Here is a 23398-nt window from a genome sequence, read left to right on the forward strand (position 1 = left end):
TGTGGTTGGCAAAGATTGTCTGAGTTGTGAAGGCAGCCCACTGGGGCTCTCTACAGAGGGATGTTGGGGTGCAGCATGACCAGGTGATAAGCACCAGGTGATAAGCACCTGTCCAGCAGGGAGGCTCTTGTCCAGGCTTGGGAAATATATCTAGATGATAGTTTTAAAATATCATCTAGAGAACTACCTGAGGGAAAGAGAGAGAAGGGGATGCAGAGATGTGTGTGTGTATTATATGTGTATTTGAGTATGAGTGTCTGTGTATATGTGAATGTATGAGTGTGAGTGTATGTAAATGTGTGTATGTGTATGTGTGAGGGTATGAGTATACATGAGTATGTGTTTTTTTGTTTTATTTCGTTTAATTCTCACCCAAGGATATTTTTTATTGATTTTAGAGAGAGAGGGCTGAAAAGAGAAAGAGAGAGAAAAATATTGAGGTGAGAGAGAAACATTGATTAGTTGCCTTTCATACATACCCCAGTGGGGGGTTGAACCCACAACCTAGGTATGTGCCCTGACTGGCAATAGAACCTGCAATCATTTTGGTGCTTGAAATGATGCTCCAACTAAAATGACCCACTCTGCCAGGGCCTGGGCATGTGTTTCTTTGTAGAGCTCATGGAAGCACAGCAATAGAGCTTCAAGCCTATCAGTTACTTTTTGAGAAATGGAGAGACTTGACTTCACCCCAATTAGAGTCATGCACTCATAGATTTGAAAAAGATTGTGGAGATAATTTAGCTCGACCCTAGTTTGTAGATGAGAAATTGAGGCTGAGAGAGGTGGATAGTCAGTTCAGGGGAACTCAGTAATGCTCTGATATGGCTGCCTCTGCCTCTTCAAGAAACATTGGCCAGCGATAATCTCTGATTATCTCACCCTCACTCTTTTTGAACATTGGCCAGTGATAATCTCTGATTATCTCACCCTCATTCTTTTTGAAGAATTAGTTTGGAAGGTATGTTAAGAAAGTCTCAGATCCTACTGGAAGCACAGTTTGGACCTGGTGCTTATCACCAGGGCACTGTGAGGGTGACATGGGTAGTTCAATTAAATCAGGCTTTGGGGACACACTTTAGGGTTTCTGATGTGGACTCTGGCCAGCAGTGTCCACGGTGTTGTGGATGAGATGAAACAAATTCACATGGACTGCCAAAGTCCTGTGGAGGAAAAGGGATGACTTGGACACTCTCTCAAGGAGAGAGCACCTCGACCCTTGCCTTGACAAGCTTTTGTTGGCTTTCTAATAGCATACATGAAAGAAGGCTTTCATTCATTATGCTTAGGTTTGCTTTAGGTAATTAATTTTTACAGATAACAGAGGAAAGGATGTTATTGATTATGTCCTACAGCTTAACAAGGAAAAAATGTTGCAAATGCAAGGGAACAATAAGAGTAATTGCTCTGGTTATACTTCAATCCTTGGGAGAATTAGCACAGACTTCAGGAAGTTACTTTAAAGATATGCAGTAAGCATTTGCTGCTTCAGCTCAGGGTGAGGGAGTTTTAGCAAGAGCAAGTTTCAAAGCAGCCCAGGTACAATGCAGACCTGATTTCCCATGGGAAGGCTGATCCGTGGGTTTGGTGTCCTGTGTGCCACCACATTCCTATGGGTTTTCCAATAGGGCTGGGCTACATTTGCCATTGCCAGGCAGATCAGTTCCCTATAGGTTCCAACCCCTGCTGCACCTCCTACTGGCAGGGGACATTGACCAGGGTGTGTAGCTTTCCAAAACTCGTGTCCTCCCTGAAAAAGGGCAAAGATGAGATCTGTCAAACTGTGTGCATGGCCATTTGTGAAAAAGGGCAAAGATGGAAGGAGGTGACATATACAAAATACCCATCACAGACTCCTGCCACTGAGATAGAGGGAAGGTAGAGTGTCTGGGCTTCCTTTCTATGTGGGGCAGGCGGCAGGGCTAGAAGAAAGAGCTGATATGAGCACACATGGTATTTATGCATAAAAAGCCCATGGAGGCGTCTATGAAGAAGCTCAGCCACCTACTTCTTAGGGTCTTTATGGGCCTGGGAATAAATATTTTCTAATGATGAAAGCTTGCAGCACTCAGTCAACTGTGGCCTAGCAGTATTACTCACCAGCTGAGGTGGGGTGCTTGAAAATGGGTTTCCCAATTTCTAAAACTTGCCGATGGATCTGATTACAGAAAGGTGAGAATGAATGCCTCCCCAGCAAGGCTGATGGCACCCTCTCCCCCTTGGTGCCACCCTCTCCCCCTTGGTGCCACCCTCTCCCCCTTGGTGCCACCCTTGCAAACGGCCACTATATATCTCTCCTTGAAGCCTCAAGAGAAAAATGGAAGCTTTGTTACCTTAGTATGTCCAGCAGGTGGGCACAGAGGACAGTTGACAGTTGCCAGGTGAGCAGAAAGAAATAAAGTGGAATAGTGTGTGAGGATAACCAAGTGTTTTCACTTCCAGCAAGCAAAGACAGGAGAGACCCTCACTTGTTCCTGGGGTAGGGCCAAGTAGAGAGGTGGCTGCCTTCTGTACCCCGTGCCCCAGGTATGGGGTATAGGGGGCAGCCAGGCACAGCCCCAGACCCACCCTGTCATGCCTGGATATTTATTGCTTCAGCTTCCATCTCTCCACACATGTTTACCTGAAGGGGCTCCTGTCCCCAGGTGCCTAAAGTTCTTGGCACTTCTAAAGATTCAGGGAAGAAATTGGCATGCTGTGTAGCGAGGAATGCAAACTTCCCTAAATTAGCGTCCAAACATGTTAGAGCTGTCAACAGAATCAGAACTGGCTGGTTGATGTGTGCTCCATTAATACAGCAGCTGCTGCCTGGGTGTTGACAGGTGTGGAGAGAGTAGTGAGCCACGCCTCTGGGTGGCAGCATTGCACAGTGCAGTCATTCCTCCTGGTTGGAGTCCTGGAGGTGAAAGCATGTGGCATAGAACTCTGGGACAGGGTGAGTTGTGGCATCTATAGTAGTCAGGGTTCTTTGAATGCAAACAACAAGTGAAGAGCACCTCTCTCACTGCCTGCTGCTTCCTTTCTCTGCAGAGTCCTGTGGTTCAAGTGTTACTGGCCCAACCAGCAGGGGGCTCTCCAATCTTGCAGCTCCTACCCGGGCCAAGCCCTCTAGAATACCAAAGCCCTGAAGATGACAATTGGAGTGTACGCCTTGCTCAGCTGCCCCAGGCCCTGCTAATCAACATGGCTGCTCAGAAGGGGATTCTGCATAGCCTTTTATCTGAAAATAGTCAGTGGCTTAGTGAACCCAAGCAAAGTGAGGGCTGCAAGCCAATGCAGCTGAAGAAAGCAAACTTCCCGGGCTCCGAGGGTGCCATCAGCAGGAGTGGCCAGGTTGAGACCAGTGTGGAGCTGGCACTGGTAACACCCCCAGGGAAGGTTAGACTGGGAAAGTCATTGGCCCAGAAGGTGTGCTGGAAACAGGAGCAGAGCACCTTCATGGAGGTCTCTCAGCTCAAGGAAAGGCTACAGGGCAGACAAGTCAAAGATAGGGAGGATGGTGCCCTCACAGGCCAGCCTGCCCCTCAGCAGCTAACCCAGGACATCCCCAGGACGGGGATGTACTGCCAACCAGCTGGCAGTACAGTCTTCTCTGCATGGCCCAGCAGAGCCCCACAGGAGCAGAGAAGTGCCTTCAGCAAACCAGCCAGGTATCTATCAGGGAGACCTGGGTCAGCCTCTCTTTTCCATGCAAGCAGACCTGCAGATGCCATGGGGGAGCTGTTGGGACTCATCAAGATGGGAGATTTTCCCTGTTGGGGTCAGCTTTCCAGTTCTAAGCTTTTGGTGGGTGATTTCTGGAACCTCCAAATGCTGCCACAGAACACTCACCTCTGTAGTGCTCTACTGGGTACCCCTACACTGTGGCTTACCCATGCCATGGCCCAGATACCCACACTCTTGTCACCACCTTCCCCTGCCTCTTGGGCCCTCCTGCCACCCATGTTCCCTTCCCAAGGCTTATCCACCCAGAACTGGTGTGCAAAGTGCAACCTCTCCTTTCACATGACCTCAGACCTGGTTTTTCATATGCGGTCCCACCACAAAAAGAAACATGCAGGGCCTGACCTACATTCTAAGAAGCTGACAGAAGAGGCACTCACATGCCCCATTTGTCATGAGTATTTCTGGGAGCGCCACCATCTCTCTCGGCACATGACTTCTCACAGTTAACAGGTTGGCTGTGGAACAAACCTCTAAGTGCAGTGTCGATCATTTGGCAAGGACAAAGAAATGGTTTGCCAGGGCTTCCTTTGAAAAGACAATTTGCAGTTGTCTGTGAAGTTGTCTGCAATGGACTGCCTAGATGAACAGCTTGGTCATAATTAGCAAAAGTGTCTGTGTTATGCTTTGAAATAAATAAAGTAATTATATAAAATGGTGTGTTTTGCTAACCCAGGATATTGGGGCTACTAGGCAGAAAGTATCTCTAATAGCTTCAAGAATTGGGGGTCCTGCTCCTCTCTCCATTCCTTTTGCTCCTTATGGAGCCAAGTGTGGCACAGAGCATGGGCTTTGGGTGCAGACAAACCTGGATCTGAGTTTTAGCCCTTTTAAACACTAGACCTGACCTTGAACGAATTGCTTTAATTGTCTGAGCCCCAGTTTTCTCATCTGTAAAATGTAGTTTATGACACCTGTGTTTTGGGAGACATTTTAGGGGGTTATATGGAAAGATGTAAGGAAAATGGCCAGCACAGTGCCTAGAGCACTGTGTAAATAACATGTATTATAATGATCCAGATTTGTTACAAAACAAAATCTAGGTGGCAAGTAACGTGGAGTACCTACTTCTTACCAAGGGATCTGTGGGTCAGCTGTGGTTGACTTGGTTTTTGCTGGCTTGGCTCCAGGTCACATAGTTAGGTCCATGCTCTTTTTCTCTGGAACTGATGGGCTATGCAGTTCATTCTACCCTCATGGTTATGCTAAAGCACTAGAGGGCGAGTCCTAATACACAAACACGTCTCAGTCTTGATGCAGATCCTGGCTCCTAGGGTACAAGGCGTTATGGATGGGATGAGACAAATTCACATGGACTACTGAGTTCTGTGGAGGAAAAGGGATGGTGTGGCTTCTCAAGAGGAGAGCACTCTGACCCTTGCCTTGACAGGCTTTTATTGGGTTCAATTTGCACAGGAATACAGGGTGTAAATGTAAAGTTCATCAATCATTGTCAGGCAGAAATGATTAATAAATAATTAATTAATAAAATTCAAAGAACTATGAGGGCTTGTTCTGAGTCAGGGTCAGATAGTTAAAGGGTTGTAAAACTTTGGGGAACAAACTCACTTCCTTCTTGGATGCTTATCATTTAAATTGATGGTATTAGCAAAGTAGGTTTCATAGGATTTTATGCATTCTTTCTTAGGCCTAATTGCCCTAGGGAACCCACCCTGTCCAGCACAGGGCCTCACCCACCTCCAGCATTGTTTTGGGCTTAAAGCATTGTTTCAGGCTTAAGTCAGGCAGGGAAAGTAAAGCAGCCAAGGTATTAGGAGACTTCTTGCTGACAGAATGGGTACTCAGGCCATGTCAAAGCCAAGGGGCAAGGGTCCATCACTCCCTTTTTCTATTGTCCCCCAAGTCCTTCCTGGAGGGCCCCTTTCTGACCATGCTCATCTTAGGTCATCCCTCTTTTGAGGAATCTTACTGTCATTGGCTAACTAGTCATCCACCGGCGGCGGGGGGGCGGGGGGGGGCAAGCAGAGTGAAGAGAAAGGGGGCAGAGGTGGTCCCCCTACAAGGAAGATAAGGTTTGTCTCCTAAGTGGTTTATGGTCCCAAGGTCCTTTACCCCACAGGCACCAACAGAGCACCTCCATTCTCACAGGGAATCTTGGAGGATCCCTCTCCCTGAGAGACATTAGGAATCATCTGCAGGCCAGCCCCTTTGGGAGCTTTGTGGGGGCAGAATTTGCCCACAGGGATGCTGTGCCCAAATCAGTCTGAAGCTGCAAGGAACCTCCCTCCTCTGCTGTGCCCTGTGGAGCAGAAAAGGTTTGAACCTGAGGCTCCACAGTATGCATTGACATACACCATTTAATCCACATGTCATACCCAGCAGGTAGACATTTAATTTTCATTTTACTGCAGAAGAAACTAAACTCCAAGAGGTTAACTGACTTTCCTAAGACCGTGGGTACAAAAACAAGACCCTAGGATCTCCTTCCTCATTTTGAGCTCATATTCTTTCTAACCTACTACGCATCTCCTCAGTGTGTTCATGTGTCATCATGAATGGTTTGAAAACTAGGACCAGGTACTGATTTCAACTTGCACCCTACCTCCCCACCACACACATACATTTCTTTTGCCTTTCTCTTTAGGATTTTTTATTATCTTGAGTACTATGTTGTTTACTGTGTCTTCCATCAATGGAATGTAAGTTTTGTGGGGAATTTTTGCTGCTTTGTGCACTGCTGTATCCTCAGCAGCTAGAACAATGTAGGCACATAGCAGTTGTTCAATAGGCATTTTTTGTTTGTTTTAGTATATTTTATTGATTATGCTATTGCAGTTGTCTGATTTTTTCTCCCCTTTACTTCCCTCTTCCCTGCACCCCCCTCCTGCCAGCATTCCCCTGCCCCTTAGTTCATGTCCATGGGTCATACATATAAGTTCTTTGGCTTCTCCATTTCCTATACTATTCTTAACCTCCCCCTGTCTATTTTGTATCTACCAATTAAGCTTCTTATTTCCTGTACCGTTTCCTTCATTCTCCTCCCTCTGCCTCCTCACTGATAACTCTCCATGTGATCTCCATTTCTGTAATTCTGTTCCTCTTCTAGTTTTCTGCTTAGTTTGTTTTGTTTTTGTTTTTAGGTTCGGTTGTTGATAGTTGTGAGTTTGTAGTCATTTTACTGCTCATAGTTTTGATCATCTTCTTTTTCTCATTTGTTGAAGGAATGAATGAAATGCCTGGTTCCAGCCTTGCTCCTGACAAACCTCAAATCAACTTCTCACAGGAGTTTTGAGATCTGTCAAACTGTGTGCATGGCCATCCTCCTCTGGCTTATTGAATTGGTTCATAATTTCTTTGAAATCATTTTGAGAGGCATAAATGCATTATGCTAAGACAAAAATAGAAATTTAGAATTGAGACTGTAGAATTCTAGTCCATTCCCTCACTTTAGAGCAGTAAGCATTTATGTCCACTGATAAGCTGGACATAGAGTGTCATAGGGCAAGTGGTGGTGAGGTCAAGGTCAAGATTCCTGAAATTCCTATGAGAGCTCAGTCTGTGAGTCTTCTTGGCCTGCTGCACTCCTCAAGGAACCACAGCATTCAAAACCAAGGGAGATGTTATGAAAAATAAATAAATTTAAGCTAACTAAATTCATTCAAGTTATGAAGAAGCATAACAAAACATCTTTACCCAACTTGATTTTTAAGATGGCATTTAGTTTGATAAAAATTGATTTTGATAATGGAGTTTATTTTGGTAAAAACTGAGGTAAATGCAACTTGCTTTGAAGACATTTAAATTGACAAACTGAAAGATGACTTATAGAGGTGATGCTTTGCAACTTATTGATGTGACAGTTACTACTTGTCACTACTGATTTCCCAAAGTCTTCTTGGCAGTTGAATCCTGTGTTAATTCACTCTTTTCTCCTGCCCTCCTTTTCTCTACTGAAGAGTAGTCACTTTTAATCATGACTTTGCCCTCTCTCTGTCACCTTCTATTCCATTTAAGGGTTGGCTGGTGGTGTTGCCACAAAACATCACATCAGCAGGTATGAATTTTCTTCTACATTTCTTGGCTAAAAATTGTCACATTCCTTAACTTCTTTATATCATATTTAATTTTCTTTGCACTCCAATTCTTTGGCTTTGATATGCAACTTGTCTTTTGGAAATTTCCTTCCTGCCTCCCAAGTTCAGTGAAAGCTCCCGAGCAATCCACACCTAAGAAGGTAGCCTCTTAACATCAAGGGAACCCATGCTACCTTGCTGTCTTTACCACTATTTTCCTACAGGCTCTGTCCTCTCATCTACCTCTCCCATGGTATTGGGTCTTTGGCCACTCAGGGACTGGTGGCCAAAATGAAATGCATAGACTTAAGGAAGCATATTAATGATGGTGGTGATGAGGAGAGGCAGGAATCACCAGCTGGATATCCTTAACTCTATTATGATCCCAGTCTTCAAACAGGCCAGGTGCTGGGCCTGGCACCATATAACCTCATCCATACAGCCCTATCCCTCTGGGCACAGGAAGAGAATTCTCCTTAGGGTGAAAGACAACCCAGCAGTTGTCTCAAGGTGGACCATGCATCCTTCCTTATTTTGGAAGGTGCTTGCATCCCTTAGAGGTAGCAGGCCTCTCCTGCAGGCCATTTCTTTTCAGAAAAATGGTTAACTCATTCTGGCTATTTGCATGATGTTTTTTTTTTTATTTTTTATTTTTGTAGTCAAAATCATGTAGGAAGTCTAAGATTACATAGCAGGCTATAAATCCTATAGAAAATAAACTCACTTTTCCTACATGTTTTGATTTGTGCCACTTCTTAAGAGAAAATAATTTTTGGAAACCAGTATTGAATGTGGAATGAGGAGATAGTGCATGCTGGGAAGAGGGTTGGGGTTCACTAAATTCAATTTTTTCTTTCCCAGCCATACTGTGTTTTTCCAGGGCAAGAGACAGGAAGCCAGTGGCCTCTGATACCCTTGCTATTCTAAGCTGCTTGGATTAGGAGTCTATTTTTAGCACCAGCTGTCTTATTCAGTAAGGCAATAAATAGGTCCTTAGGCCAAGTGGCATTAATCCTCAGGGGCCAGGAAATGCAAGATGGACACCATAGAGTGGGGACTTCGAGGGGAAGGTTTCCTTGTCTACCAGTGTAATTTGGACTGCATCATTTTTCTTTTTGAGCTGTGTCCTCTCCTTGCACTAAAGCTGTGTAGATAACTGAGGCCCACAAACATGTGGGCAGATGCAGGAGAGTAAAATGGGAGAAGAACTGATCCCCTCCTCTGGTGCTCCAGCCCTCCCTGAAAAGAAAAGACCTATGGGATCTGGCAGGTGGGACCCCTTCACACTCCTTCCTGGGTAGGTGTCTGGCCCCGGCTTCCTAGGGTGAGAGTGAGTCAGGTATCTAGCAAGGGTCCTGATGGTGAAAGTCACCATTCCTTTACTATTCCACTTACACAGATCCTGGCACAGGTGTGGCTTGCTCCTGTTAGGAAATATTTTGATGTGGGTCCCTGGAACTCTGAGGCACTTCCCTTTATCCCACTCACCCTAGCCTTGTGCCCCATCCCCATCCTCTGCTGCTCACATCTGGTCCCATATCTTCTGTGCCTCCACCACTTGCTGTGACTGGCCTGACCCACTTGGGATATGACTAGGATGGTGCACAAGGGAGAGATGGACTCAGCATGCCATGTGATTCTTTATCCATATAATGACCCCATGGTTTGGCTGCCCAGAATGTGGTCTGAGTTGCTATTGTTGCAACACAGCCCATCTGGAGTTCTACAGCCACTCCAGTACCAATGGGTGGAGAGAGAAAGGGCCAACCTCAGCCCTCATTTCTTGCTCTTGGTTGACCTCCCTCCTTACCATGTTTCCAGGAGGGCCAGAGAAATAAAACCCCTTGAATACCTGCATCACATAATAATGCCTTTTCAGTAAAGAGGGGCCCCATTCATTCATTTGTTCATTTGTTTGTTTGTCCATCCATGCATCCATCCACCCATCCATTCATTCATTCAATTTATGCTGAGCTTTCCTGCCAGGTGCCAAGCTTGTTTGGGCTTGGAGGAGCAGATACAAGCAAGCTAAGTTTCTATCCCTGAGTGCCCCACAGAACAGTTGGGAATACTAATGATACAAGAGAGACAAGCACTCTGGCAGAGGTGTTCAGGGGACTGGAAGTACACAGAGAAATCAAGACCTTCATCTGACCAGGTGACATCAGAGCAGGTTCTGGGGAGCAAGGGGGTGCTAGAGAGGATGGAAAACCTGACACATCACAAGCCCTTTGCTAGGTTTGGGGGACAGGAGGCAGACAATGGCCTGGCCCAGCCCCTCTCACTCTTGGGCCGTGGGACCCTTGAGGAGTACTCAAGCAGGGGGAGGCATGAAAAGGTTGCATGGTAGAGCAGAAGCCCTGGCTGGAGGCTGAAGCACAGAGATGAGACAAGAGGCTGTGGTGGGGATTTACACATAGATCCAGGACCCCAAGACAAGGGAGACAGATTGCAAGTGGGACTAGAACAGAGGGCTATTAATTCAGATAACTTTTCTTGGGTCCTGATGATTGTGTGGGTACAGGGTAGGTAGACAGGGAGCTGAGAGGAGAAAGTCAGAAGTGGCCCAGATCACCAAGTAATGGCCCAGATCTCTATCTTGTGTGTCTGCATTTTGTATGTGTGTGTGAGTGTGTGTGTGTGTGTGTGTGAGAGAGAGAGAGAGAGAGAGAAGGAAGAAGAGAGGTGGGAAAAGATAGAACCCAAGAATGTAAGCCTATCAGGGGCCACATATTTGCCTGAACATTAATGAAGAAAAAGGTGAGATCACAGTATACAATAGTACTAAAATCCAGTCATGCACTTAAACTTATTTCAATTTAGCAGAAGAAAAAGAGGTAAAATCTTGCCTTCCATTTGGGCTGTCCTGTTTGGACTGAGATGTTTCCGTTTTCCAGTGTCAAAAGTCCTTGGTATTGTTGGTAGCCCAGCAGTGTGCCCAGATTCCACAACTCTCTTTGGTCCAGGGAGGTCAAAATTGTGTAGTAAAGTCAGCCCAGTGCCCTGGGGGAAGTGGTTTATGGTAGATGCTGCCTGGATTCAACATGCAGGAAGGCCAGAAGGCACCAGTACTCATCCTCAATCAGACATATTGGAGCTGGGGTCCACCCTGCTCTTCCGGCCTCACTCCCACCATGACTTTGGGAAGGGTCCTAAAGGTCTATCACTTTTGGGTCTCTAGTGACTCCAGTGGAGCAAGGTTACATGACTCCCAGGACACCTGGGACATCCAGGCACCTCATTCCCCTAGGTTGCCCCTTTGGAGGAGGTATTGAGGTCTACATGCTAAAAGCTTCTCATCCTGCTAGGAGTGGGCCTGGTCACCAGAGATAGCAGTAACAGGCTGTAGTTGGATGAACAGGCCAGGTGCTCAGACCATTTCCCAGGGCTGCTTTCGCCTCAGCAGCAACCTAGCATGCCAGGATGCTGCATGGCACCTGAGCTTTTGGAGGGTTGGCAGAGATGGAGAATAAGGGCATGGGAGGTACATGTGAAGGAAAGGTAGACTTGCTGTGTAGAACTGAATTAGAAGGGGCTGGGACAGGGAAGAGAGGATTCTAAGTGAACCTGGACTTTTCTTCGAGTGTTTGAGGGCTGCCACCTGAGGAAGATGAAGACTTGCAGCCTGATACCCACTTGTGTTCACAGGCATAGGCCACTGGCACCAGGCACCATGTCTGCATGGTGGAGACAGACATGGTCTGGGACAGAGTGGGAGAGTTGTTCTAACAAGGGAGGTGCAGGTGCAGGAAGGGAAGAGTGAGAGGAGTGTTAGAGGACAGTGTTCTAGGGGAGTGGTGGGCCCTTTGGATCTGTGCTGTCTCACACGGTAGCCGCCAGTTATGCATGGTCACTGAGCACTAGACATGTAGCACGCGAGAATGGGAATGTGCTGTAAGATTTCAAAGACTTTGTACAAAAACATCTCATTTGTAATAATTTTTATATTGAGTATGTGTTGAAATGATACTGCTGTGAATATAATGGGTTAAATAAGATATATGATTGAAATTAATTCACTTGCATCTTTTTATTTTTCTAAATGTGGCTATGAAAAATGTAAATTGACACATGGTCCTGGCATCTGTGACTCACCATAGAACTCGGTTGGATAGAGCTGTGATTTCTAGCTGACAGCATGAGGACCAGGGACTGGTGATTAAGAAGCATGGCTGGGGGTAGATCTGGACTGCACCGCTGCAAAACAATTATTACTGAGAATGTCAGCTCCCCAGGTGTCCAAACAGAGAGGATGATGACAGTGGTGATAAGACCAGGTGGATGAGCTCCAAGGGTACTTACAATTCTAAGCCTAACTGGAGCTCAGCAGGCCCCTTTTCTGCACCCTGGGTCCTCAGGCAAAACCAACGACCTAAGCTCCCTTGGTGTGTGGCCCAGAGGTCCCACCTACCACAGTGCTCTGCCCATGGACGCCCTCTGGGGGGCCCTGAAGGCCGGGTCCCCAACTCGCTCTCATCAAAGTGTGCTGGAGCATCTCCTTGGCCCTGGTGAGGGCTGCCTCCGCAGGAACAGCCACATGAGGCACCACGCCCACCCCTTCCCAGGAGCTGCCATCCGTAGCCCCCACTGAACGGGCTGTGGGAATGGTGATATAAAGGTGTGTGTCATCCACATGGTAGGTCTGTGGAGGCTGGCAGCCCCCACTGGTCACCTCCCCAATGACCAAAGCTCGGCCCAGCCTCTTCATGATATAGGTGAATTCCTCCGCCGCGCCGGCCGTTAAACTGCTGGTAAGAATGACCACTCTCTTCTTGGAGCCATAGCGTTCACCTGCAAATGAGAAGACACTTCAAGATAGGTTGTCAAGTCATCCCATGGGAGACCTGTCTTCTCTATATTGCCTGGACCCACAGAGAAGAGGGCCTGACATTTAGTTCCGCATCCTTGCACCCACCTGCAAGTCACTTCACCTTCCTGAGCCTCAGTTTCTGCATCTGTAAAATGGGGTTAAGAGCTTGTGCCTAATCTTGAGCAGGAAGTACTTCCCAGCCCACCTACCTCTATGCAGATTCTTTTTTCACCAAATAATGGGAAAAGGCTTGATTTTTTTTTCAGGAAAGAAAAATTGTACATTTTCTCTTTGTTATTAATATTTTTTATTAATTATAAAATAAAAAGAAATTAATAACAAAAATTAACCAGACCAAAATATCTTTTCACCTTGAGCCCTCAAAAGAGCCAAATCTGTGACTTGACAACAATCCTGCAGGAAAATGATATCCAAAGAAGTGAAACATGAGCCAGAATTCAAGCCACAGTTGTCATTTTAAGTTTCCTAGTGGCCACATTAAACAGGTAAAAAGACACATATGAAATGATTTTAATAAATTTTATTTGACTAAATATATCAAATATATGTTTATCTCAAAAATGTAGTTAATAAAATTATTGATGACATAGTTTAAATTCTTTTCCTTCATAAAATGTCTTCAAAATCTGGCATTCACTTTATACTTTACATATCACAAATCTTATGAGCCACATTTCCATGCTCAGAGGCTCCCATATGGAACGTCAAAGTTCTAGGACCCAATGATCTGAAGATCTGAGTCTATTTTTAACTCCTGGTCTTAAATGTCTATTTGAATTTAGAATTCACCTGCTTCTGATTTTTATTTACATTTTGCAATATTGTTGAACATGTGTGCTGGAAGTTCCAAATGTGATAAGGAACTGTACAAGTGAAAATTTCAGGGTGCTTTTCTGGTTATATGTGCACCCCTATTTGCCTCCCAACTTCCTGTTTTTGATGGGAGAGCAAATTCCTTGGTTTGGGATACTGGGCAAGTGGGATGCAATGAGGCTATCCACTAGCAACAAAACTGGGAGGCCATGGCTCTGTAAAGCACAGGGGCCTTCCCTGCTCCTCTGGTCCCTGTTTTGGGTCTAGGGCAGGTAACAGAAGCCCTGTCAGCATCAGAACTTAATTTAGGTAGGTGCGCTGAGCTGTTGCTGAGAGTTCAGGTTAGAGGAACACTAGAAACCCTATGGGATCTGGTGATTGGCAAGGGGATTCTTCTGGTTCTGCATCTGTCTTATAGGTAGATGGTTGTAGTGGGAAGAATGGAGGCATTTGGTTTTAGACAAACCAGTGTTTACATTTTGGCACTTTCACTTATTAGTTGAATGATATTAGGCAGGATATTCTACTCAGTAGACATTGATTCTTCTCTCCCTCTCTTTATCTTTCCCTTCCCCTCTCTCTAAAACTAAATACAAAAAATCTTTAAGAAAAGAAAGGGAAAAAAGAGAGTGCACAGGTTTAAAAAAGAATCATATGTGCAAAGTGCATGGCATAGGATAGAGACTTTATATTCCTTTTACTATTACTTTTACCTGAACCCAAGCTGTCTTTCTTTAGTTCTCCAGAAACTTCTAAAGTGAGAACAGGAAGGAAAAGACTTTTGCACCCACCTGCTAGCTGGGTGTGTGTCCAGAGCTCACTGACAGAGTCATTGGGCCGGCTGTAGATTTTGTCCAACAGAATGGGAGGGCCTTTGTCAAAGAAGTAAGAGCACAGGGCAGAAATGGAGGATGTGGGGCCGCCAATGTTGAACCTGAGGGAAGGGAATGGAGGCCTCTGAGAAGACAGCTCACACTGAGGTCCTTGGTGCCCCCTGGGAGGTCTATATCTTTGTCCTGTGGAGGGTTCTAATTCCAGACAGCCTCAGTCTAGTGCCCTTTCCTCATCCTACAGGGTTCCTTGGATGGAGTTCCCTAGAATATAGTACAGTCTCTTGAAGGAAAGAGACTTTGTGGTCAAACTCATTTAGAATATACTGCAGACCAAACCTACCTCTTCTGATCACAGAGTAATAAAATGTATGATACTAACTGTATACATTACATTAAAGGCTCTGACAAGTCCTACCGTCAGGAACTTCTTGATAAATTTTCCTACTTACTGACCATGGACTGCTCCCCTGTACCCATGCTTTCTGTGAATGGAACGCATCCTGGGAACACTGTCCTCCCAGCTGCATTCTAAATATTTTCACAAAACCCACTAGGTGTCTTAGATGAGGTGTCCTAACGAGGCGATTAATGTGGCCAAGTGCTCAGGGTTGTGAAACTGCATCAGAAGTGAAAAAGACTGCACCAATCCTAGGCCATTTAGATATGCCCCATGTCACCATCCTTTTGGACCCCTGTCTTTTCAACTGGGAAACAAAGAGTGCAGGGCTGGCAGTGTGTTAGGAGCCTCTTCTGGTTGATGGTCTGGGATGACTTGGCTGGGTTCGGGGCCCATGATCTCAGCATCTGAACTTCTAAACCTCAGATTGGAAGGGTCTTTAAACAAAGTACACCTGTAGGCTGGGCCTCCTTTAAAAAAAAAAATGTGCATGGCACAATTAAGCAGATAGGGACTTAGCATGCAGTTTGTTCAGATGTTTAATAGAGCATTTGAAGAATGAAGAAATCAGAGGTCACACAGGAGCCCCTAAGCTCAAGTTCTGGGCACATACACTAGGGCCTTGGAAACAGTTTTTTTCCCCGCCAAGGAGGAGAACCAGCTGCCGAGATTCAAAGCAACCTAGCCATGACTAAGAACCCTGGGGATGTTGCGAGCCAACCACCAGAGCTGGACGCTCCATCTTAACCAGTTCCAGCAGTATCTGTCTGGTAGCCTGACCTTCCCCTTGCCATGGAGGGTTCCCAGGCAAGCCTGATCAAGCCTGAGAAGCATGATCCTATTCTAGGAGGGAAACACACTTACCAGGCACACCTTTACAGAAGCAGGAAGGAGGTGACTAGCTGAAAACATCCCTCCAAAAATAATTTTGTAAGGCAAAGAATTCTTTTCCCAACAGTAGAGGCTAACTTGTAAACTCTCTCTGGGACTCTGGCTTTATGATTCTTATGATCAGGTTGGTCATAGATTGATTCTGTATAATGTGAGCCACAACCACAGGTGGAGACCTAATTGTCCCAAACATGACTGATCATCAGAAAGACCTGGATGATTCATTTCAAATATATAGACCACTGGGCCTCACCCCTGGAGTTTTGTACTCAGTAAGGCTAGGGTGGGGCACTGGAATCAGTGTTCTTCATGTCTTCCTTCCCTCTCCCTCTCCAAGGAGTCCTACAATCAGGCACATTTGGGGACCACTGAATTAGCTCAGTAATTCTCATCCTGGACATTGCAACCATTGGGGGAACTTTAAAAATCTATCAGTGCTGGGGTCCCACCCAGCCAATTAAACCAGAACCCCTGATAGCCAAATGACCTAGTCCTTTCAAATCCTATCCTGTATCCCAGGGTCCTTTTTCTTCTCTACTAGGCCCTTAACTTTGACTGTCTTTCAGCAGCTACCCTGGCCAGGCCAAGAACCACGGATGGTTGGCCCACTGACCTCATGTCAATAACCATGGCATCTGTGTGCACAATCTTCTTCCACACATGCTCCACCAGCAGCTCTGACACCTGGGTGAGCAGTTCACAGTCTCCAAACATGTCAAACCTCAAGTAGCCAATGTTATCCTCAAGCACGTTAGTGTGGAAGGAAAACTTGATCAGGTCTTCAAAGACTTCAGGGGAAGGGATCTGAAAGATTGAGAGATCCAGCTGAGAGTCAGGAGAGGAGAAGAATTTAAAGCTTGGGAAAGTGGACACCAAAGATTTATTTCATATTGAGAGAAATAATAAGAGTATGCAAAAGGAATTCTGAGGGAGGTGGTAGGTACCAGAACCTTTTCTAATAGTCCCACACATGGTCAGCAGGCTCCTTACAAGAACACTCATGTGTACCATCCTTGTGCCCTGGTGTCTAGAGTTGAAAGGTCCAGGCATTGTCTCCACTCTGTGTCCCCTGACCTTGCCAGATACTTCTTGATGTCCCTGAGCCCTCATACCCCCTCACCTCAGGACAGGGAAAAACAACATTAGCTATTGAGCCTGGCCCTGTACTAAGCACTTTGCAGCACTTACCATCAGCCTCATGGCCACCCTGAAGGTAGAGGAGTCGATTAATCCCCATATTTTTAATGAGGAACTGAAACATAGAGCAATTCAATAAATTTTTCCAAGGTCACATAGCCAAGTGGTAGAGACAGAATCTGAATCCACATGTGACATCAAACTGTGAACTCTGACTAGACTGGAAAGGAGTTAGCCCCCAATTTGAATATGGAGGCACTGTGAGCCTAGTGCTGTCCTGGCAGCTCTAGGCTCTCCCTACACGCCTGGGCCTCCTCCTTTTTCTCCAGGGTTGCTAGAAGGCTGCAGACTCTGTGAGCTGGACTGAGGGCAAGGAGCCATCAGGATACCACTGTTACCTGGGACACACAGCCTCAGTAACAAGCTATTTGATCACCGACCACTGTCCTCTGTACCTTTCTAGACCTCAGTTTCTGTTTTTGTAAAATAGAAGACTAATTCCACAGTAGATGCTTTTTGTGCCCTCAGCCCTCCTCTGATTTCAGTGGCAACTGGACCCCATCTGACAAGGCCCTGCCTCCAGCACACCCCTGTGTTTTTCTACTCTCCACTTCAGAACTTTCTCCAAGCTTCCTTAGAGTTTCAGAGCAATCATGTGCCCCAGGAGAGCCCTCAGCCAATGGAGGACATGTGCTGCAGAGGGTGGCTCTGGGAGGCATTCCTCACACTTGTCCAAGTCCTATGGAACAAATAATGTACCTGCTTGGCAGCTGTCCTCCTTTGCTCCCACTCTACCTGCTCCTTCACTCCTGCTGCAGTGACTACCTTCCATGTAAATTGCCTATCCTCAAACTCTGGTCTTAGGCCCTGCTTTTAAGGGAACTCAAGAGACCAACTTCCCTGACTATGCAGTGAAATCACAGACGGTAAAAGGTGTGGGGAGATGTTGAACATCCTGCTTTGGATGGAGCTTTCACCTGATGGGAGTGTTTGGTGAGTCTTAATGGCTTCCCTTAGCCACTGGTCTGGAGAACTTGCCCTCAACCACCCAGCAGCAGCCAAAAAACTCCTCAGCACTGATTCACCTTTTCAGTGTTTCCCAAAACTTAAAATATTATGACCACACAGCTTCGCTCAGAATTTCCCATTCAGTTGGCCCTTGGATCTGGCCACATGCCCACCGTGTACAGCTCCTTCAGGGTGCAGTGCTTTGCCTCATCGAAGGGGAGAAGAAGACAATCAGTACCTAACCAAGAAAACTCATTCCTGTGGTTCTCTGAGCTGTGCCCAGCCACCCCTGATTGTGCCCTGCCACCCCTGATCAAGCCAGGGTCTGTCCAGGCTCCATGCTTTAGTTCCAAAGCATTGTGAGGCCAGGGCCTGCTTTGCTTCCCTGTCTCCATCCCCTTGATTCATCCACACATTGCAGACCCCTGAGGCAAGCAGGTGGTATTAACAGAAAGGCCACATTTCCAGAGGTGGAAACTGGGATCTCATGTGACTTACTGACCTCTTTCTCCACCACTGACAATGAGAAACCCTGAAAATACCCTGATAGGAGTGTAGCTCCTTCTGTAACAGGGGTTTTCAAACTGAGTTCCTGTGGGACCCCATGAGCATGGGAGTGGATGAGACGACAGAGTAAGAGAGAGAGAAAGATGAGACTGATAAAAACTTAAACATAAAAATCCAGAAGCCTTTGTCTTGTACTATACACAGAACCCTGAATATACAGACAACTTGTCAACTCCCTCCTGGAACTGTGCTGGGCCAAGTGTCTCCCTTGTATCTCACCTGCATGGGCACAATCCCAGGAATGCGATCCTTGGCGTCCTCAGGGATATGGGTTGCCTTCAAGTGTGGATCCCCAGAAAGCACCTGCAGATCAGCTCCCAGCATCTCAGCCAAGGCCCCTTCAGAGGTCACTCTGGAGTAGCGGCTCTGCAGATGGCTCAGTTTGGCAGCCATCTTGGCCCCCAGATCAGGGGAGGCATAGTTATCAGCAACCAGCTTCCCGGTTGTCTGTAGCACAGTGGGCACCTTCAAACGCAAGGCCACTATGTCCTGGGCTGTGGAGAGGGCTTCACTCATGGGCACTGTGATGTCAGGCTCTACCCCTGCCAGGTCCCAGGCCTTGCCTGTGCTGGCACTCAGGGCTATCTGTGTGGGCATGGAGGCATATAAGGGACTGCTGCCCACCTGGTAGATGCCCACAGAAAGTGCCCCTCCAGCAGTGGGCTCCCCGATGACTGTGGCCCGCTGCAGGTCCTGCATGGTGTGAGCAAAAGCCTCAGCTGCCGACCCACTGGTGTGGCTCATCAGGATGTAGAGGTCCTTGTGGGAGCTATAGCGCTGACCTGCCAACTGGGGCAGGGTCCATACCTCCGTGACTGTCGAGGTGGCCCTGTCAAAGACAGAGTAGAGGTGCTGGAGGGGCTCTGCCTCAAAAAAGTACGAGCACAGCAGGGGCACAGCCGTGGAGTAGCTGCCAGGGTTGTAGCGCAGATCAACAACCAGAGCAGCCGTGTCCACCAGCCTCTGCCACACCAGCTGCACCAGCTGTGGCCCAATGGCTTTTACTGTCTCCAGCTCAGCCATGGCATCAAAACGCAAGTAGCCCAGTGGGCCAGGCAGCACTTCTGTCTTGAACAGGGCCTCAATGAGATAGGAGAGCTCCTCTGGAGAGAAAATGGCAGGGGGTGGTGGGGGCAACTCCTCTGCTGCCAATTCACCTGGGCTGTGGAAGACCAACAGACGGTGGTCCCCAGACATCTCCTGCAGGTCAGCTGTGAGCTGGGAGGCCAGTGACTCCAGATCCACAGCTGTGCGGTAGGCCCCCTGGGCCAGCTTGGCTCGTAGCAGGTCTCCTGTCCGCCCAACAACCTCTGGCCGTGCGTAGTGGGCCTCCAACAGGCGTCCTGTGCCCTCTACCAAGGCTCCCAGGCTGCGGTGGAACTCCAGAACCTCCTGTGCTTTGTCCAGGGCCTCCTCAGCCAGCACAATGGCATCAGGCACCACGCCACCTCCAAGCCAGCACTCACCATGGTTGTCAATGAAGGTGAGCACAGGTACTGTGAGTGCCAGGCCACCCTCTGGGGTTTCCAGCAGGGGCACCGTGTGGGTGTGAAGCAAGCTGCCTGCAGTGATCTCACCCACCAGCGTGGCCCAGCCTAGTGACTGCATGAGGAAGGCCAGTTCCTCAGCAGCTGTGGCGGTGCGGTGGCTGGTGAGCAGGTACACCCCGCGATGAAAGCCGTAGCGCTGGCCCAGCAGCTCCGTGCAGCTGAAGTGCTCCTGGGTGACATTGGTGCGGCGATCGTAGGTGGTAAAGAGGCGTACAGGGCTGGCCTCAGGGCCCTGAAAGTAGGACAGCAGCAGGGGCACAGCAGAGGATGGCCCCCCAGTGTTCTGGCGCAGGTCCAGGATGAGGTGTTCTGTGTCCTGCAGAGGCTCCCACACCTGGCGTAGGATGTATGGGCTCAGTGCCCCCAGCACAGAGGCATCAGCAAATCTGTCAAAGCGCAGGTAGCCCACATTGCCTGGCAGCACCGACACCTGGAACACAGAGTCCACCAGGGCCTGCCGGGCAACCTCATCCTCTGGTACTGCTGGGGCCACCTCTGGTAGGTCATCGGCTCCAGCCTCAGGTCCAGAAGAGGTTTCTTTGGGCCTGATGGGCCGTACCAGGAGCCTAGGGTCCTCAGACACAGCCTGCAGACCAGCATTGAGCTTTGTGATCAGATCCTCCTCAGAGACCACCGTGTTGAAGTCCATGCTGGCCAGGTGGTGCAGGAGGGCAGGCACACGATCCACCAGGGTGTAGTAGTCCTGCAGGGCCTCCTGCAGGTGTCGCATGACTTCTGGCAGGGCCCTGCGCAGCGTGAGAATGGCCAGGGCCTTCTCTAGGGCCTGCTCAGCTGGTATCCCCACACAAGGAAGCACACCACTGCCCTCCCACATCTGGCTGCCCCCACCAAGAGGCCCCAAGGATCTGGACACAGGTACAGTGAGGAAAAAATCAGAGTGGCCTATCCTCAGCTTCTGGAGGTCCAGGGCACCCCCCATGGTCCGTTCACCCACGATGGTGGCCCTGCGCATCTGTTTGAGGATGTAAGCAATGTCCTCAGCCACTCCTCCAGTGTGGCCACTGGTGAGGACCACAACATCCTTGTCAGCACTGTACCTCTCTCCCAGGACCTGGGGCAGGGTCCAGATCTCAGTGGTCGTATTGGAGGGACGGTCATAGATGGTGTCCACATGCAGGACCTTGTTTCCTGGGTGCAAGTAGGAGATGACATAGGGGATGCCAGAAACATGGCCTCCAGTACAGTGTCGGAGGTCTAGCACCAAGGCGGAGGTGTCCAGGAGCTTTCTCCAGATATTGGCCACCAGGAAGTCCCCAAGTTTGCTTACCACCTCCTGGCTTGGTATGTCATCCACCCGCAAGTAGCCCACGTTGCTCTCCAGAACATCATGGTGGATGCCCTTTTGCAACTGGGCTAGCAGTTCCTCTTGTGTGAGGTTGGTGAGTGCTGAGATTTTCTCAGGAGCTGTGAGGGCACTGGGCTCATAGGAGATAACCAGATGAGGGTCGTTCAAGGAGCTCTGCACCCCGACTGTCAGAACACGGGCCAGTGTCTGAGGGTCTGAGATGCCCAGGATCTCACCACTTTTGATGGCCTGCTCGATGGCTTCCTGCATCCCCATCAGGTTCTCCGGGAAGCAGTAGTTATCTAAGAGGACCTTGGCCATATCCAGTACCAGGCTCGGCTGGAAGAGACGTGTGGGGCCAGCCAGGCCAAAGAGCAGCGTGGTCAAGAGCAGAGCCCATTCTCTCTTCATGGGAAACCAGGAGGGCTGGCTCCTGCACAAAGGTCCCTTGACCATGGGCAAGGCCATAGCACTGCCCTGTGTGGCTGCCTTCCTTCCTTGTCCTTCTCAGCTGTCAGACAGAAGGCCTGAGGCTAAATGTGGGAGTTGAGGTGCAGCTTCCACCTCCAGTAAGCCTTTAATCCTGTCTAATTCAAGCTCATCAGCCTTGAGGGCTGGGCAGAAGGGGTGGTTTGACCCAGAAGCTATATTGAATCTCATTGTGTCACTTCTGTGCCCAATAATTTGAATAACTACCATTTATTTTGGGTTTCTGCCATAGGCAGGCACTGTGCTCCACACTTTATAGGTTGACAGTATTCCTTGCAAAGTGAAGTTATTAACTTGCAAGTAAATATCATTTGCCCACTGCACTGGGTAATTCATGCCTCTGGAATTAGGGAGAATTTGTTGGAGGTCTGGTTCTGCCACTCTCTGCTCTGTGGACTTAGGAATCACTTATCGTGTAATTAAGTGAGAAAACATGTGTAAAGTTCTTCACAACATCAAGCAAGAAGGAAGCACTCAATTACTGATACAGTCTCCCTATTAGATATTAACTCTGTTTTACAGCTGAAGAAACAGTTTAGTAAGTGGGAGGATGTAGGGGTGGAGAGAAGAAGCCTGTAAGGTCATCTCCTCAGATAGTGCAGAGGTTGAGTCCTAGGGCCCCATGAACTTCGGGGCTTGAAGTTTATTCCTATGTCCTGTTAATGCCTCCACAGAACAAAAGTGGTCCTCCCAACAGTTTTCAAATGATAGGAATGACATGTCTAGTCCAAACCCTCAGTGGGGGGTTTGGTGAGTGAGGACATCATGGATCCAGTGATTCCAGGTCAGATGAAGTTAGTTTGGACCTGAGGAGCATCCATCCTTATATTAGTTGAGAGCTTGGTCCACTGTCCACTGCTCACAGGGAGAACTGAGTAGAGGGCTTGGGTCCCTGTGGTCCCAGGCCTCACTGGTATCTAGATCACTCTCCTCACCTGCATGAAGCACATGCATCAACTGCTGAATCAACTGCTGCACCCTCATGTTCCCAGTCTCTACTCCTTCACACAGAGGTGATGTGGGTCCTGCCTACAGCTTAGAAGCCCTTTGTTTTCTCTGTTATCCCTCCAGGGTTGGGCGTTTCCTTCACTTAACATCCCCTTAACAGATGAGACAACTATGGCTCAGAGACAACTACCACTCAAATCACAATCACACATTTGGGAAAGTGCCCTAGGACAGAACCAGGAAAGTGGCTTGGATCTGTTCCTCTCACTTCTCTCTGTCACCTCCAACACACACTTCGTATGGTGTACAGACAGCAGGCAGGCAACATGTGTGCCTCAGCAGGCAGCCAGAGGAGGTGGCCTAGGAGACGAAGGTGGAAGTCTTTCACAGCATACTTGAGAGCCACAATCTGCTCTCTGGAAATCATTATCTGAGAATGTTTACCAAGTGGTTTATGAAGGCCAAAGAGGTCAATTAGCTAAAAGAAACATATTTTTAGCTCATTAGGATTTGTTTAATGCCCAAGTGACATATGGTCACATCACTCCACCTTTTGCAGCCAATGAAATGAGCCTGATTTATAATAATAATAATAAGCCTCCTTAGTCCCCACTGCAAAACTGGTCCTTCTGCTCCACTTCATATGAGTAATCACAGCTCTGAGCATTCTGGTCTTCTGAGGATACTTTCCCAACACTGCTTGGCCCCAGGCAGAGCCTGTGGATCAGGAAAGGTAGCTGTGAAGGTTAACTGAAACAAGTCTCTTTTGGAGGAATGTGTTTCCCCTGGACTCTTAATTAAAATACAGTCTCAGGATGAGATGCCTGGAACTATTGCTGTGCTTTGATTGATGTGAATGGCCCAGAGCCTC

The 23398-nt window shown here is 47.9% G+C and overlaps 2 protein-coding genes across 3 annotated transcripts; one reads left to right on the plus strand and one right to left on the minus strand.

Annotated features, from left to right (window-relative positions):
- Positions 1 to 420: 420 nt before the first annotated feature.
- On the plus strand, positions 421 to 4378 carry ZNF488 (zinc finger protein 488). Of its 2 annotated transcripts, none has more exons than XM_037056659.1 (2): positions 421 to 440; positions 3031 to 4378. In XM_037056659.1, exon 2 carries the CDS (start codon positions 3184 to 3186, stop codon positions 4171 to 4173), a length of 990 nt encoding a protein of 329 aa, XP_036912554.1. In that variant the 5' UTR covers positions 421 to 440; positions 3031 to 3183; the 3' UTR covers positions 4174 to 4378. The 2 variants fall into 2 exon arrangements, with proteins under 2 accessions (XP_036912554.1, XP_036912555.1); XM_037056660.1 differs by lacking the exon at positions 421 to 440 and adding an exon at positions 494 to 508.
- Positions 4379 to 10549: 6171 nt separating this feature from the next.
- Positions 10550 to 21630, minus strand: RBP3 (retinol binding protein 3). Its single transcript, XM_037056658.1, has 4 exons — positions 18454 to 21630; positions 16136 to 16326; positions 14193 to 14335; positions 10550 to 12548 (listed from the first exon to the last, which is right to left on the minus strand). Exons 1-4 carry the CDS (start codon positions 21556 to 21558, stop codon positions 12130 to 12132), a joined length of 3858 nt encoding a protein of 1285 aa, XP_036912553.1. The 5' UTR covers positions 21559 to 21630; the 3' UTR covers positions 10550 to 12129.
- Positions 21631 to 23398: the final 1768 nt, after the last annotated feature.

This window comes from Sturnira hondurensis, unplaced genomic scaffold (genome assembly GCF_014824575.4).
Source record: "Sturnira hondurensis isolate 20B ecotype Veracruz unplaced genomic scaffold, ASM1482457v3 Scaffold0009125, whole genome shotgun sequence".
In the NCBI taxonomy this organism is placed as follows: Eukaryota; Metazoa; Chordata; class Mammalia; order Chiroptera; family Phyllostomidae; genus Sturnira; species Sturnira hondurensis.

What these genes read in the sequence shown, in the direction of transcription:
- RBP3 (XM_037056658.1), bottom strand. Translation starts at nt 21,558, where the DNA reads ATGGCCTTGCCCATGGTCAAGGGACCTTTGTGCAGGAGCCAGCCCTCC. An exon ending in CTGGGATTGTGCCCATGCAG is followed by an intron (nt 16,327 to 18,453) that starts GTGAGATACAAG and finishes TCAATCTTTCAG; the next exon opens with ATCCCTTCCCCTGAAGTCTT. An exon ending in GCCATGGTTATTGACATGAG is followed by an intron (nt 14,336 to 16,135) that starts GTCAGTGGGCCA and finishes CCCTTCCCTCAG; the next exon opens with GTTCAACATTGGCGGCCCCA.
- ZNF488 (XM_037056659.1), top strand. Translation starts at nt 3,184, where the DNA reads ATGGCTGCTCAGAAGGGGATTCTGCATAGCCTTTTATCTGAAAATAGT.